We start from the raw sequence: 14,829 nt of genomic DNA, 5'->3' as shown, positions 1-14,829 counted from the left end.
TGCCTTAGTTTTCCCACCTGGCCTTCCAGGCCTCCGCTGGGACTACAGTTCTTGTCTTTGGTGAAGCTTCTTCCCCCAAGAAAGTTTCATCTCTGGACAGTAGCTAGAGTCCTGGGGGCTGGAGCTGAAAAATTGTGCACTCTATCCCATATGCCCAGCTGCCTGTCTTCCTGCCAGAAATTGCCTCTAGCCAGATGGACTCAGAAGATGCCAACGTCTTACCAAACTTCACTGGCCCTCTCATACCCTTTGGACCATTTGGGTCTTCACAGAGTTATGGTGTCCACTCTGGTCCCCCACCTCTTCTTTGTTTTACTCACATGAGTTCCTTAGACTTACCAGCATGGAAGTAGTCACTGTCATGGCACACACAAACTCCCCTGCTACCTGCATACTCATCCAAAGCACAGGCTTCAGCTCTGGGACCACTACTCTGGGTGTGTTTAGGGGAGGTTTGGCTGGCCCCAGTCATAGCAGAGGATTTTGTTGTTTCCCCGGACCTGGGGAGAAGCCCTGTGGAATGAGCAGCTGTCATCTCATGTGACTGGATTATAGTAGTGTCAACACTGGAAGTTGATTCTGCCACATGGGAAGGTGTCTGTGAGACTGTGTTAATGATGCGTCCCAGACAACTTGCTCATTGTGGAGGTGGTTGTTGGGGGTGAGGATGCAGCTGTAGTTTTTCCTTCCTGAGTCTCAGATGTAGTTGTTCCAAGAAGAGTTGTCCTGAAAGTGTTTGCGTTTAGCAAGGTAGTGTGCATAACTTCGCTGGCTGTCGTGGGTGAAGACTCTTTTATGCCAGTGGTTTTGTTCAGTGCTATTGGGCATGTAGTTATAGCTGACTTCCCAGAGACAGTGGTTGCCATGGACCCAGATGATTGAACATGATGGCCTGGTGTGTTCTTTGCTGTTGGGGATGTAGTTATAGCTGACTTCCCAGAGACAGTGGGTGCCATAGACCTGGACAATTGAACATCACTGCCTGGTGTGTTCAGTGCTATTGAGGATGTAGTTGTAGCTGACTTCCCAGAGACAGTAGGTGCCATGGACTTGGATGATTGAGCATCACTGCCTGGTGTGTTCAGTGCTGTTGGGGATGTGATTGTGTCTGATTCCTGAGAGCCAGTGGACACTGATGATTGTATCCCATTGACTGTGGTGTTTGATGCTGATGGAGTTATAATTGGAGTTCCCTGATTCTGTTTTGGGGTCTCCACTGAAGTGGCTGTGCTGGATAAAGCTTTGGTACTTGATGTCCCTCCCTGGTCCTTCAATGTAGAAGTTATCATGGAATTTGACAGCAGTGTACCCTTGGAGGTTGTGCCGATAGTTGTGTTTAATTTCTCTTCCTGAGTGTCTTGTATTGAAGTTGTCTGCTCAGTGGACCCAGTAGAGCTGCTGGTTTGTGGAGAGGTTGGAGGAGCAGCTGGTGTTGTATGCTTCTGGGACTCAGACGTTGATGTCTTGTCAGTGGTTGGTGAACTGCTAAGTACAGCTGGAAAGACGTTGTCTTTCCCCTTGTTAAATAGAGTTGAAGTTGTAGATGAACACAATATAATTTCCTCAGGTGCAGAGTCTTCTGTGGAGTGTATTGTTTCTGACACAGCTCCCTAGATTGTAACACTGCCTGTGAAAAAACAAATAAACAGAAGGTAATCTAGGCTGGGTATTGTGACTCATGCCTATAATCCCAGCACTTTGGGAGACCAAGATGGGAGGAATACTTGAGGGCAGGAGTTTGAGACCAGCCTGCTCAAAATAGTGAGACCCCATCTAAGTAGAGAAAAATAAAAATTAAAAAAAAGAGTCCGGGGGTGGTGGTTCACGCCTGTAATCCCAGCACTTTGGGAGGCCGAGACGGGCGGATCACGAGGTCAGGAGTTCGAATCAGCCTGGCCAACATGATGAAAACCCACCTCTACTAAAAAAAAAAAAAAAAAAAAGGAAAAATTAGCCAGGCATGGTGGCGCATGCCTGTAGTCCCAGCTACCTGGGAGGCTGAGGCAGGAGAATCACTTGAATCTGGGAGGCAGAGGTTGCAGTGAGCTGAGATCATACCACCGTGCTCCAGCCTGGGTGACAGAGCGAAACTCCGTCTCAAAAAAAAAAAAAAAAAAAGTTAAAAGAAGAGAAAGCAATCTACCTATTCCTTCCACCAAACCAGAGTTATTTTCAGACATTATGACTTGCCAAATATTCTTATTCGGAGACTCCCTAAAAATAATATCAGGTCGGGCACAGTGGCTCATGCCTGTAATCTCAGCACTTTGGGAAGCTGAGGCGAGAGGATCGATTAAGCCCAGGAATCTAAGGTTATAGCGAGCTCTGATTGTGCCACTGCACTCCAGCCTGGATAATGAATTGAGACCCTGTCTCTAAAATAAAATTATATATATATAATATATACATAAAAATATATATTATAAATACATATATAAATGTTTATTATATGTAAGGTAGTGGGTGTTGATTTATATACGTATGTAAATCTTACCAGCTCACATTTATGTGCCAGCTCTATGCCAACAGATTTCAACAGATGTATACCAGGCAGAGAGAATTTTACTTGTGCGGGCAACTATGTCTCATTCCACTCAATGGCTACTCTAGACAGTGAAAGTCAGTAAAAGACAGAAATCTGTTATCTCAGTTGGTATTTGATTTCTTGATACCTTGTCTGATATTAGTTTCCTACTGCATTGAATATGATTCTAGTATTTAGAGATACGATTTTTTCTTTTTTTGAGACAGAGTCTCGCTCTGTCACCCAGGCTGGAGTGCAATGGTGTGATCTCGGCTCACTGCGAACTCCCCTTCACGGGTTCAAGCCATTCTCTTACCTTAGCATCCTGAGTAGCTGGGACTACAGACATCAGCCACTATGCCCGGCTAATTTTTGTATTTTTAGTAGAGACAGGGTTTTACCATGTTGCCCAGGCTGGTCTCAAACTCCTGACTTCAAGTGATTTGCTTGCCTCAGCCTCCCAAAGTGCCGGGATTACAGGGGTGAGCCACTGCGCCCAGCCTAAAGATATGAATTTTTTTTAACAATATGATCCCTAACTGCAAGCCAAGTGTTTCACTGAGTGAGATAGCCATCAAGGATCATTTTGATATCGTTCAACTGTCACCCTGCCCAGGTAAGGTGCTGCTCCAATGCACAAGCACATTAAATCCTTACAACCAACCTGAAAAAAAGGATTATTATTTCCATTTATCAGATGAAGAAACTGAGGCTCAGACAGGTGAAGACATCTATCCAAGGTCACACAGCCAGGAAGTGGTGCCACTGCATTTGAAACCAAGTCCATCAAACACCAGAACCCAATGCCTTCCCTACTACGCTGCACTGCCTTACAAAAACACAGCTTAATTCTCATGGCTGAGCCAGCTGCTCTCTCTAGAGAGAAAGCCCAAATCGATTATATCAAGCTGGATTCCTTGGAAATCTTCTTCTTTCCCCTGGGTAATGCACAGAAATAGGCCCATCACCTGATGTGCTGTTTTTGCATCCTTGGCAGTTTTCTTTCTTTCTCTCTCTCTCTTTCTTTCTTTCTTTCTTTCTTTCTTCTTTTTCTTTCTCTCTCTTTCTTTTTTTTTTTTTTTCAGCCTCACTGTGTCACCCAGGCTGGAGTGCAGTGGTATCATCTTGGCTCACTGCAACTTTCGCATCCTGGGTTCAAGTGATTCTTCTGCCTCAGCCTCCCAAGTAGCTGGGAGAACTGGCGCGTGCCACCATGCTCTGCTAATTTTTGTGTTTTTAGTAGAGATGGGTTTTTGCCATGTTGGCCAGGCTGGTCTCGAACTCATGGCCTCAAATGATCCACCCGCCTCAGCCTCCTAAAGTGCTAAGATTATAGGTGTGAGCCACTGTGTCCAGCCTCTTGGCAGTTTTCAAAAGGCTAATTCAGAAAATCAGAGGCTGGCCAGGCATGGTGGTTCACGCCTGTAATCCCAGGATTTTGGGAGGCTGAGATGGGAGGATCACCTGAGGTCAGGAGTTCGAGACCAGCCTGACCAACATGATGAAACCCCCGTCTTTACAAAAAGTACAAAATTAGACAGGCGTGGTGACACACACCTGTAATCCCAGCAACTTGGAAGGCTGAGATAGGAGAATTGCTTGAACCCGGGAGGCAGCAGTTGCAGTGAGCCAAGATCATGCCATTGCACTCCAGCCTGGGCAACAAGAGTGAAACTCAGTCTAAAAAAAAAAAAAAAGAAAATTGGAAGTGACCCAGCCAAGTAGCAGGCTCATTCTTTGTCCTTCCCATCACTTAATTCTGAAGATGCACCAACCCTTGTCCCCAACCCTGTTGGGACAGATCCTTTCTGGCACCATCCACACCCTCACTTTTTTTTAGAGACAGGGTCTCAGTCGCTCAGGCTGGAGTGCAGTGGTGCAATCATGGCTCACTGCAGCCTCAAACTCCTGGGCTCATGTGATCCTCCTGCCTCAGCCTCCAGAGTAGCTGGGACTACAGGTGCGCACCACCACACTTGACTGACATTTTTCTTTTTATTATTTATTTATTTATTTGAGACACAGTCTCACTCTGTCACCAGGCTGGAGTACAGTGGTGCGATCTCAGCTCACTGCAACCTCTGCCTCCTGGGTTCAAGCAATTTTCCTGCCTCAGCCTCCTGTGTAGCCAGGGCTACAGGTATGCGCCACCACACCCACCTGATTTTTTTTTTTTTTTTTTTTTAAGACAGAGTCTCACTCTGTCACCAGGCTGGAGTGCAGTAGCACAATCTCAGCTCACTGCAACCTCCACCTCCTGGGTTCAAGCGATTCTCCCGCCTTCGCCTCCCGAGTAGCTAGAACTATAGGCGCATGCCACCACACCCAGCTGATTTTTTTCTTTTCTCTCTTTTTTTCTTTTTTTTTGAAGACAGAGTGTCCTGCCTCAGCCTCCTGAGTAGCTGGGACTACAGGTACGTGCCACTATGCCCAACTAATTTTTTTAAATTTTTTTAGTAGAGACGGGGTTTCACCATGTTGGCCGGGATGGTCTCGATCTTTTGACCTCGTGATCTGCCCCCCTCAGCCTCCCAAAGTGTTGGGATTGCAGGCGTGAGCCACTGCACCCGGTCTTGTTTTTATTTTTTGTAGAGATGAGGTCTCACTGTGTTACCCAGAATGCTCTCAAACTCCTGGCCTCAAGCAATCCTCCTGCCTTGGCCTCTAAAAGTGCTGGGATTGTAAGCATGAGCCACCTTGCCCGGTCCCACACCCACTTTCTTCTAGCCCTGTGCAGAGCTAAGGGATTGTAACAGGGCAGGGGAACTGGCAAGGATGCTTGGAAAGGGTAGGGGGACGTAGGCTCTAGACCTGGCTCTATTACTGGCTTGCTGGGTGACGCTGGGGAAGGTCTCACCTCTCCCTCAGCCTTCATGTTCCTCTCAGCATAATGAGGACCTGGCTCAATGTGGAGGAGCACTCTAAACTCTAGTCATCTGTGGGGTCCGTTTGCAACAAAGATCTAGTTTGAACTGAACCTATGTGTCTTGCTATAGGGGTCTCAAGTTTTTATTTGCAGAAAGGGATGTTTCCACTGAATCTGACTTTATGTTTTTTCCATGTAGTTAATAAATTATCCCTGCCCCCTTATAGAAAAGTCCGTATTTCCCCCAACCAATACCACATTATCTTACTGTTACTTTATAGTAAGCCTCAATATTTGGTAAGGTGAGTCTCCCATCTCGGGCTTCAAAATTATCTTGACAGGCCGTGCACGGTGGCTCACACCTGTAATCCCAGCACTTTGGGAAGCCGAGGTGGGTGGATCACTTGAGGTCAGGAGTTCGAGACCAGCCTGACCAACATGGTGCAACCCCATCTCTACTAAATACAAAAAATTAGCTGGGCACGGTGGCACATGCCTGTGCTCCCAGCTACTCGGGAGGCTGAGGCAGAAGAATTGCTTGAACCTGGGAGGCGGAAATTGCAGTGAGCCAAGATCGCGCCATTGCACTCCACCCTGGGCAACAACAACAAAACTCCATCTCAAAAAAGAAAAAAAAAATTATCTTGACTATCCTTGGCCTTTTGTTCTTCCTTACATATGTTAGGATCAGCTTAACAATTTCTGCAAGCAACCTGTTGGAATTGTGATTGGAGGTGCCCTGCAATTATAGATTCAGTGTGGATTGACATCTTTCTGATATTGAGGTTTCCTGCCCAGAGAAGCTCCCTTGAGAAGTGTAACCTGGGCTCTGGAGTCAGACCTGGGTTAGCATCTCAGTTTTGTAATGGAGAATAAGTCCCCCACAGGGACAGGGGGAACATAGAAATCACTTCATGTCTCTGAGCCTCAGTTTCCTCAGTTGTGAAACAGGGATGACAGTACTGCCTACTTCACTGATGGTCATGAGGATGAAATACTGTGTGTGAAGCACTCAGCACCGTGCTTAGCACCTAGTAACTACTCAATGAGTAGACCTGCTATTGGGAATGATTATCCCCTGCTGCTCCTCTCATCAGAATTGGTGTCTGCTTCCTGGACAGTTTGCCAAGGATGCTCCTATCCCTGGTAAAAGTTATGGATTCATAGGAGTCCCCAGAGGTCCACTGATTGTAGCTGATGGGAAACCCATCAGGTGAGACCATAGGGGTGATGAGACCCACAATTTCCAGCTACCTCCCAATATCTTCCCCCATACTGTCCTAGGAGCTCAGAATCCAGGGCTGCACTCCTAACTCAGGCTCAGTAAGACATGGGGAGTGGCAGTTGCTCTTTGCTGCAGTAGGGAAGGGGAAGGGAGTATGACTTCCTAGGTCCTCAGTTCCAGGCCAGTTTGGGAAGGAACTAGCCTGCTGACACTCCAGGCTATTAGGTTGGCCAGGATGGGAAAGACAAAGGCAGAGATGATGAGATAACGAACAAGATGAAGGGAGTAGATAGACAAAATAGCATCCTGGAAGAGATAGATGGTCAAGGCCAGGAACTCCATGGAGGTCATCCTGCCATGCTCCTGCCTCTAAGCTCATTGATGCTCCGAATCTTTCAGACAATTAGGGGTAAAGAATCGCCATGGTCAAACTGTTAGCTTCTCCTGAAGACACCATCTGATCTGCCACCTTCTTCCCGCTCTGGCCAGCAAGAAGAGGGGCTGAGAGAGCCCCCAGAGAAGGATGGGTGTAAAGATAGTGTAGATACTCACCAGGCAGGTTAAGGGCGCCATCCCCAGTAAGTAGCAACAGCAGCAGCAAAAGCCTCTGGGTGCCCTTATCTGTGCTGCTGATGGTCCTGGAGGGTGCCGGGAAGAAGTCCTGGCTTGAACAGGGGAATAGATTAACGGCTCCAAGACAGTAAGGCACTGCTGGCTCTGGTGCTGCCTCTTATCTGCCTGCTGAGTGGCTTTTCAGAGCTGGAACCAATGCTGATGGGAGGAGGATTGGGGGGTAGGGTTTCCCATCAGCTGCAATCAGTGGACCTCTGGGGACTCCCATTCCAACTGTTGGATATCGCCACGGCCCCTAAGTGTCAGGCTTCGCTGAACAGCAGGCAGATGTCCAGGCCTTCTAGGCTATCCCCCCACACCTGCATCCCAGGGACATAGCTGATCCCATTGGTCTTCCACTTCCTGGGATAAGAGGGTATTGTTTGATTTTAGAGATGGAGATCAATCTCACCCTCTCCCAATTGCACAGATGGGGAAAACAAGGCCAAGTGACCCACTGAAGGACCAGGACCCAGGTTTCCTGTCCTCTAAGGCAGCTCTTTCTATTGCCCATAATTGCCACAGTTTTCTGACTGTCCCCAGATTGCATACCTGCTGAGGCTCTCAAAGGCCTTGAGTATGAAGATCCCAAATAGGCTTCACGGGTCCTAAGTTCCCTATCAGACTTCATTCACCTGACCCACAAAATCCTCCTGTCCTCCAGGAAGCTGCCAGGTCCCACACTTTAACCAGTCACTCTCCATTGCCCTGGGATGGAGCTGCCTGTACTTGTGTGACTTGGTCATTGGTGATCCCATCAGACAAGGGCTCCCCAGAGTGAGGACCAGTCTCCATCTTCAGACAGGGAGAGAGCAGGTAGGGCCATCTCCTTCATCAGACAGGGGCTCCCTCCCATGAGGACCAGACTTTCCTCCGCAAAGCTTAGGACCCTGAGGGCAAAGGTTATATCTCTACAATTAAGTCAGAAATTTTTAGGGGTGCAATTCTCCCTCCCATTAGACTGGAGGCTCTTCAGGGCAGTCTGTGACTCTCCCACCAGACAAATGGGATTTTAAGGGGCAAAATCTGTCTTCCCTGTCAGACCCGGGCAAGTACCCCAAGGAGCTGGTGACCACCAGTCAGAGACATTGATGCCAACACAAAACTTTATTGTCAACACACAGATGTCTGGCCCCACTGGCCTTGCCTTTCTCTTCTTGGTGCTGGGGCCCACTGAGGCCCCCCACCACCTCTGGGCAAGAGCAGGGGGCCAGGGATCCCCATCCTTAGGTCAAATCCTGGCTGCGTTGGCCAGCACCCGCTTCTGTGCTCATCCTTGCTGCTAGAGTTCCCACTCTCATCATCCAGCATCCTTCTCTGTCCTGGCTCCTCTGGACCTGGGGCTCACAGGCACCAGCCCTGCAGGTGCTGCCACCTTCACAGCCCCTGGCCTCTGCCCAGGTGTAAGGGAGAGGATGGGCTCTGGCCAGGCTCTGCCAAGCCACACTAAGGACACAGGAAGACGCAGCGGCTGGGTGTGTGTGTGCAGGCCCCTTGGCTCCCATCCTGGCCTCTCAATGGCTGTTCTTGCGTTTTTTAAGGAGTATTTGTGAGCTAGAGTCATGAACCTGCAAACCAAGAGGTCTTCTTGTTAATCCCCCTCCCCTGATATGGCAGACTCCCTTACTCACCTCCTCCAGTCTCACCAGCTTCCTCAGTCAGGCCTCCCAGGAAGTTCTTCATAGGTCTAACTTGAGCCTACCTAGTATCCCCTCTGAGTTTGGGAGCCCAGGGTGTATCCCACGCAGATGGTGTCAGGGTAGAAAAAGAAACTAAGTAACATGGGTGTGTGCCTTTTTCTCTCCAGGAGCTCTGGAGGCAGCTGGTTTTATGCACTTTAGATAGGATCCTGGGGTCCTGTGCCCACAGTATACTTACAGCCTAAGTGTCTGCCACTAGGCAGGCACTGAGCTGGCTCATGCCACACACACTAAGAAAGGGTAGGTTTGAAGGTGCTAGAGATGAAACCGGCTGGAAGGGGGGAGCCACTCCGAGAAAGAAAGTACAAAACCTAACCAGATAGGCAGTGACAGTTGGGGTAGGCGGAAATTTAAGAAGCAGACAGCCAGGCGCGGTGGCTCATGCCTGTAATCCCAGCACTTTGGGAGGCCGAGGAGGGTGGATCATGAGGTCAGGAGTTCAAGACCAGCCTGGGCAAGATGGTGAAACCCTGTCTCTACTAAAACTACAAAAATTAGCCAGGTGCCGTGGCAGGTGCCTGTAATCCCAGCTACTTGGGAGGCTGAGGCAGGAGAATCACTTGAACCCAGGCAGCAGAGATTGCAGTGAACCGAGATCACGCCACTGCATTCCAGCCTGGGCGATGGAGTGAGATTCCATCTCAAAAAAAAAAGAAAGAAAAGAAAGAAAAGAAAAAAGAAAAAAAAAGTGGGGTGGTGGTGGTGAAGGGGACCAGATCTTGGAATAGACAGAAACTTTGACAAATGGTCCAGAGGCCTGGCTGGGCATTTGCACCTGGGTGGAGTGTCAGGGGGAGTACTGATTGGGTAGGAGAAGGAAGGCACACCTTTTCCATGTTAACGAGCGCACTGAGCAAGTCTCGGTGTTGAGACATCTGGCGGACGTCCTTGGATGACGTAGTCTCCAATGACCCGCTCGTGGAAGACTGCCTTTGCATCACCTCTGCCTCCTGCTCCTGGTTGAAGCGGATTGCGCGCACCTCCTCCACAATCCTGGGGGTGGAGCAGTGAGTGCCTTTCAGAAGGCTGCAGGGGAGGGAAGCAGCCCTCCCACCTCTTCCCTGGCATCACCCCCGCTTCCTTCGCTCTCCCACACAGCCCTGACAGAGACCCAGGCCGAGCTATGCCCTTGTGTGAGATGGGAGGAACTCGGAGTCTGGATTCCAGCTCCTCCACCAATAGGGTGGGGGACCTCTCTAGGGCCCAGAGTCTGGCTTCTAAAATGGTGAGGGTGTGAGGCCAAAAGACTCTGACACTCCACCCAGCCTTGACTCACATGACTTGGGGGCACCCCCAGTACCCTCCCCTACATGTTGAGTTCATCTCTGATCTCCTTGTACTGCCTCAGGTTCTCCTGTATTGCCTCAAGCACCAAGCAAAAGTTGTCACACGTGTTTTCTGAGAGGTTCGACAGGGGGCCTCCCACAAGGGGTTCCTGGGGGAAACCAGATTTCTCCGAGCGGGCGACCACACAGTGCACCAGTGGCAGCTGGTCATTCTCCTCCTCTTCCTCTGCGCCTGTCTGGGAATCGGGAGATGGAGAGGGGTCAGGACAGCTCAGGCAGGCGCGCCCCTGGCACTCCTTTCCTGCTTGGCTTCAGGATGAGTCTCGTAGGATCCCAGGGTTCTAAGGCCCTCATTTCAGCTCTCACCGGTCTTAGCCTTATTGCCTTGCTGGAGGAACCCAACTTTAAATGTACATGCCCTTCCCCCACTTCTTTAAAAATTCTCACCCCTTGTCAAAATTTAGCCCTGACCCAGATTTCAACCCTGATAAACCCTACCCAGCAAATTTATAAAGCTCTGCCTACCCTCAAGCCCAGGCCTCCAGCACTCCACTTTTTTAGAAGTACTCCACTCCTTTCCCCAACCTTATGGAAGTACTACCCTGAATGAATAATAAGGTAGCTAACATTTACTGAGTGCTTACTATGCACCAAGCAGTGTTCATTTACCCATGAACCCTCATAAAATAACCCTATGAGTTAAGTACTATTATTATTCCCATTTTACAGAAGAAAAAAATTGAGGCTTAGATGGGTAAATGCCCCAAGGTCACCCAGCTGCTCAGTTTTGAGTTGCCATAGAAATCTAACATCTAGAAAATCCACACCCCTCAGAAGCCCCAGTTGGTGGGTGGGTGGGCACTCAAGATGGGGGGCTGCTGCCTCCAGGCCTCCAACTTGGCTTTCTCCAGGCCCTTGATTATGCAAGCACACACATACATGCACATATGTTTAAGTCTGCTCTCATACACACCTCTTTTCCTCCCTTCTGCCCTCCCCATCCCACGCACCTCACTAAAGGTTATTCGTTGCTGTTGTCCCTGCTCTTCTGCCTTCATCATTTGCTCCAGGTTGGTGGTCACCACGATGACGAACAGGTTGATGCCAATGAAGGCACCGATGGTGATGAAGATGGTAAAGTAGATGGCACCCCCAATCTCCATTGCATATTCCCTCTTCTCTGTCCTGCAGATGGCAGGCAGGGGCCCCATCATTTCCCTGGCCCTTCGAGCCTGAGTTTCCTTATCTATGAAATGGGAAAATCATCCCAAGGCCTACTAGGACTTCTGCCTGTGTCACTGCTGTTGTGCAGATCTCATTCCCTACTCCTGTCTCAATAGCTGCTCTCTACTAAGCACCTGCTGTGCTGCCAGACAGTGGGCTGATTCTCTAACCAACCCTGCAAGGTGGGGACATGCACATCAACACTATTAAGTTTAATCTATTAGCTACACTCCTTTTTTTTTTTTGAGACGGAGTCTCGCTCTGTTGCCCAGGCTGGAGTGAAGTGGCGCGATCTCGGCTCACTGCAAGCTCCACCTCCCGGGTTCACGCCGTTCTCCCACCTCAGCCTCCCAGGTAGCTGGGACTACAGGTGCTTGCCACCACGCCCGGCTAATTTTTTTTTTTTTTGAGATGGAGTCTCACTCTGTCACCCAGGCTGGAGTGCAGTGGTGCGATATCAGCTCACTGCAACCTCCACCTCCCAGGTTCAAGCAATTCTCTTGCCTCAGCCTCCTGAGTAGCTGGGATTACAGGTGCCCCCCCGCCTGGCTAATTTTTGTATACTTAGTAGAGATGGGGTTCACCTTTTTGGCCAGGCTGGTCTTGAACTCCTGACCTTGTGATCCACCCGCCTCAGCCTCCCAAAGTGCTGGGATTACAGGTGTGAGCCACTGCACTTTGTTTTTGTATTTTTAGTAGAGATGGGGTTTCACTGTGTTAACCAGGATGGTCTTGATCTCCTGACCTCATGATCTGCCCACCTTGGCCTCCCAAAGTGTTGGGATTACAGGCATGAGCCACCATGTCCGGCCAGCCTGATTTTTTTTTTTTTTAGACTGTCTTGCTCTATTGCCCAGGCTGGAGTGCAGTGGAGTGATCTGGGCTCACTGCAAGCTCTGCCTCCTGGATTCATGCCATTCTCCTGCCTCAGCCTCCCGAGCAGCTGGGACTACAGGTGCCCGCCACCACGCCTGGCTAATTTTTTGTATTTTTAGTAGAGACGAGGTTTCGCCGTGTTAGCCAGGATGGTTTCGATCTCCTGACCTCATGATCCACCCGCCTCGACCTCCCAAAGTGCTGGGATTACAGGTGTGAGCCACCGCGCCCAGCCCCAGCCAGCCTGATTTTTATCCATTATCTACGTCATAATGGAGAATGACCGTAGAAGCCCTTTATCTACTGGGCTTCTATACTCACATGTAGAAGATAAAAAGAAATCAGTTAAGGGGGTCCCACTTTCTGAAGTAAACTGGAAAGAAATAGGGCTTAGACTTAATGGAAAAGAGCTAAAGAACAGAACACAAAAATGAATGTGGGCAATGGGTTTCAGAATGAATAAAATGAGACCTGAAGTTCCCAGGAGTTCAGGCAGTTTGGTGGGCTCCAAGGTGGGCTGGGAGGTTGCTCTGTAACCTGAGGCATAACTACAGACCTGCTCCCCTATCCAAGGCCAACTACCCAGCTGGTTAGCTGAGGTTAGCTGAGGTCCCCACAAAAGGGTCGGAATGGGACTCTGAATGTATGGAGATTCAAGGGCGACAAGGCTTGAGGTACCACAAGCCCAGGTATTTCCTTTTCCTCTGTTTAAAGACCTGGGAACTCCTGCTTCCACTGGGCCATCCTCATCCCAGTCCCTGGAGCTCCCACTCTCACCGGCTTCCCTGCCCCACAGGTGGGTTGAGACTGGAAGTCCCACCGGCACTCACTGGAAGTCACTGTAGATGTCCACCCAGCCATCCTGGGTGATGCAGATGAAGAGGGTGTACAGCGCAACCTGTATGTTCCGGAAATGCTTGGGCACGAATGCACCAAAGAGTGTTACCCCAAACACCGAAAAAACCTGTCAGAGAGAACAGAGCCCCACCCCAACTTCACCAAAGGACCTGGAAATAGGACACGCGAATGTCATGCAAATGAACGCTGCCAAGGAAATCACAGGGATTCAGGCCCACGGGCCTCTCTGCTCGTCCAGACACCCCTCTATTCGCAATGACCCAAGGGCCCTATTCAGGGAAGGGAAACAGATGGGGGCGGGGACAGGCACTGACCAGCATGAAGAAGAGGATGAGGACCATGATGTTGGCCATGTCAGGCACTGACTGCAGGATGACGCGGATGATCCGGGCCAGGGGCTCCACCGCCATGCACACATGCACCAGACGAAGCGCCCTGTGGCAGAGCCTCTCAGGGGTGCCCCTAGGCCCTTCCCAGCCCCCTCCCTCCTCATTACCCCCACCAGCTGCCCAGAGAGGCAAAGCTGATCTCCATCTGGTCATTATCCCCCCAGCTCATTCCTGGGTTCCAGATAGGTTCCCCTCATTTCTCCAGAGCTCCCAGCTCACCTGAGAGTATAGTTGATGGAGGGGATATTGATTTCATTAATGAAGAACCGCAAGAGCAAGATAAAGACGATAATGAAGTTGAGGATGTTCCAGCCGTCCTGGGGAGTAGGCCAGTCCCAGTGGGGTCTGTCAGGCCCAGCCTGTGGGGGCATCCTAGGTCTGCCCTCCCCACATCCCAAGGATGAGTGCTCAATGTTCCTCTCAGAGCAGGGCCAGTCAGCTGCCATCCACTGCTGTTACCCTGCCGCCGCCCAAACATGCCACAAAACACACGTGTACTCTCTGTCCCATACATGTGTCAATAGCCAAATGCAGTCTCAGAGACACACAGCAAAGACCCTTACAGATACACAGCTGGTCCCTAAGCTGAGTGCCCGCCTTGGCTAAAGCATGTGCAAAACAGCCTTGCCCTACAGTTAGGTAACCTGAAAACACTTGGCTGTTCCTGTCTTTGGGTGACACACACTACAATTAATAATAAAATGAAAATGGATACTAGTAAAAACATAAGGAATACTGCTTCAGTAGCCAGTTCTGAGGTGAGATAACTCTCACAGCACAAGAAAGGAAGACAGGCGGGCCGGGCACGGTGGCTCATCCCTGTAATCCCAGCACTTTGGGAGTCTGAAGCAGGTGATCACGATGTCAGGAGTTGGAGACCAGCCTGGCCAACATGGTAAAATTCCATCTCTACTAAAAATACAAAAATTATCTGGGCGTGGTAGCACGTGCCTATAGTCCCAGCTACTCGGGAGGCTGAGGCAGGAGAGTTGCTTTAACCTGGGAGGCAGAGGTTGCAGCGAGCCAAGATCGCGCCACTGCATTCCAGCCTGGGTGACAGGGCGATAATCAAAAAAAGAAAAAGAAAGAGAGAGAGAGAGAGAGAGAGACAGAAATAAAGAGAGACAGAAAGAAAGAAGGAAGGAAAGAAAGACAGAAAGAAAGAAAGAGAGAAAGAGAGAAAGAAAGAGAGAGAGAGGAGGGAGGAAGGGAAGGAAGGAAGGAAGGAGGAAAGAAAGAAAGAAAGAAAGAAAAGAAAGAAAGAAAGAA

At 49.7% G+C, this 14,829-nt stretch overlaps 1 protein-coding gene across 1 annotated transcript in view; it reads right to left on the bottom strand.

Moving 5' to 3' along the window:
• Nucleotides 1-8,741: 8,741 nt before the first annotated feature.
• CATSPER4 (cation channel, sperm associated 4) overlaps nt 8,742-14,829 on the bottom strand; it is a 12,588-nt gene continuing 6,500 nt past the window's right edge. The window contains exons 4-10 of the mRNA XM_011981635.1: nt 13,780-13,877; nt 13,486-13,606; nt 13,144-13,277; nt 11,224-11,398; nt 10,238-10,449; nt 9,755-9,920; nt 8,742-8,795 (exon numbers count right to left, since the gene is read on the bottom strand). Coding sequence (XP_011837025.1) covers nt 8,742-8,795; nt 9,755-9,920; nt 10,238-10,449; nt 11,224-11,398; nt 13,144-13,277; nt 13,486-13,606; nt 13,780-13,877 — 960 coding nt within the window. The remainder of the gene's footprint in view (nt 8,796-9,754; nt 9,921-10,237; nt 10,450-11,223; nt 11,399-13,143; nt 13,278-13,485; nt 13,607-13,779; nt 13,878-14,829) is intronic.

Source organism: Mandrillus leucophaeus, unplaced genomic scaffold, assembly GCF_000951045.1.
Source record: "Mandrillus leucophaeus isolate KB7577 unplaced genomic scaffold, Mleu.le_1.0 Scaffold23, whole genome shotgun sequence".
Lineage (NCBI taxonomy): Eukaryota > Metazoa > Chordata > Mammalia > Primates > Cercopithecidae > Mandrillus > Mandrillus leucophaeus.
Note: the sequence above shows the minus strand (reverse complement) of the source record. Positions and strands in the feature narration are given on the sequence as shown.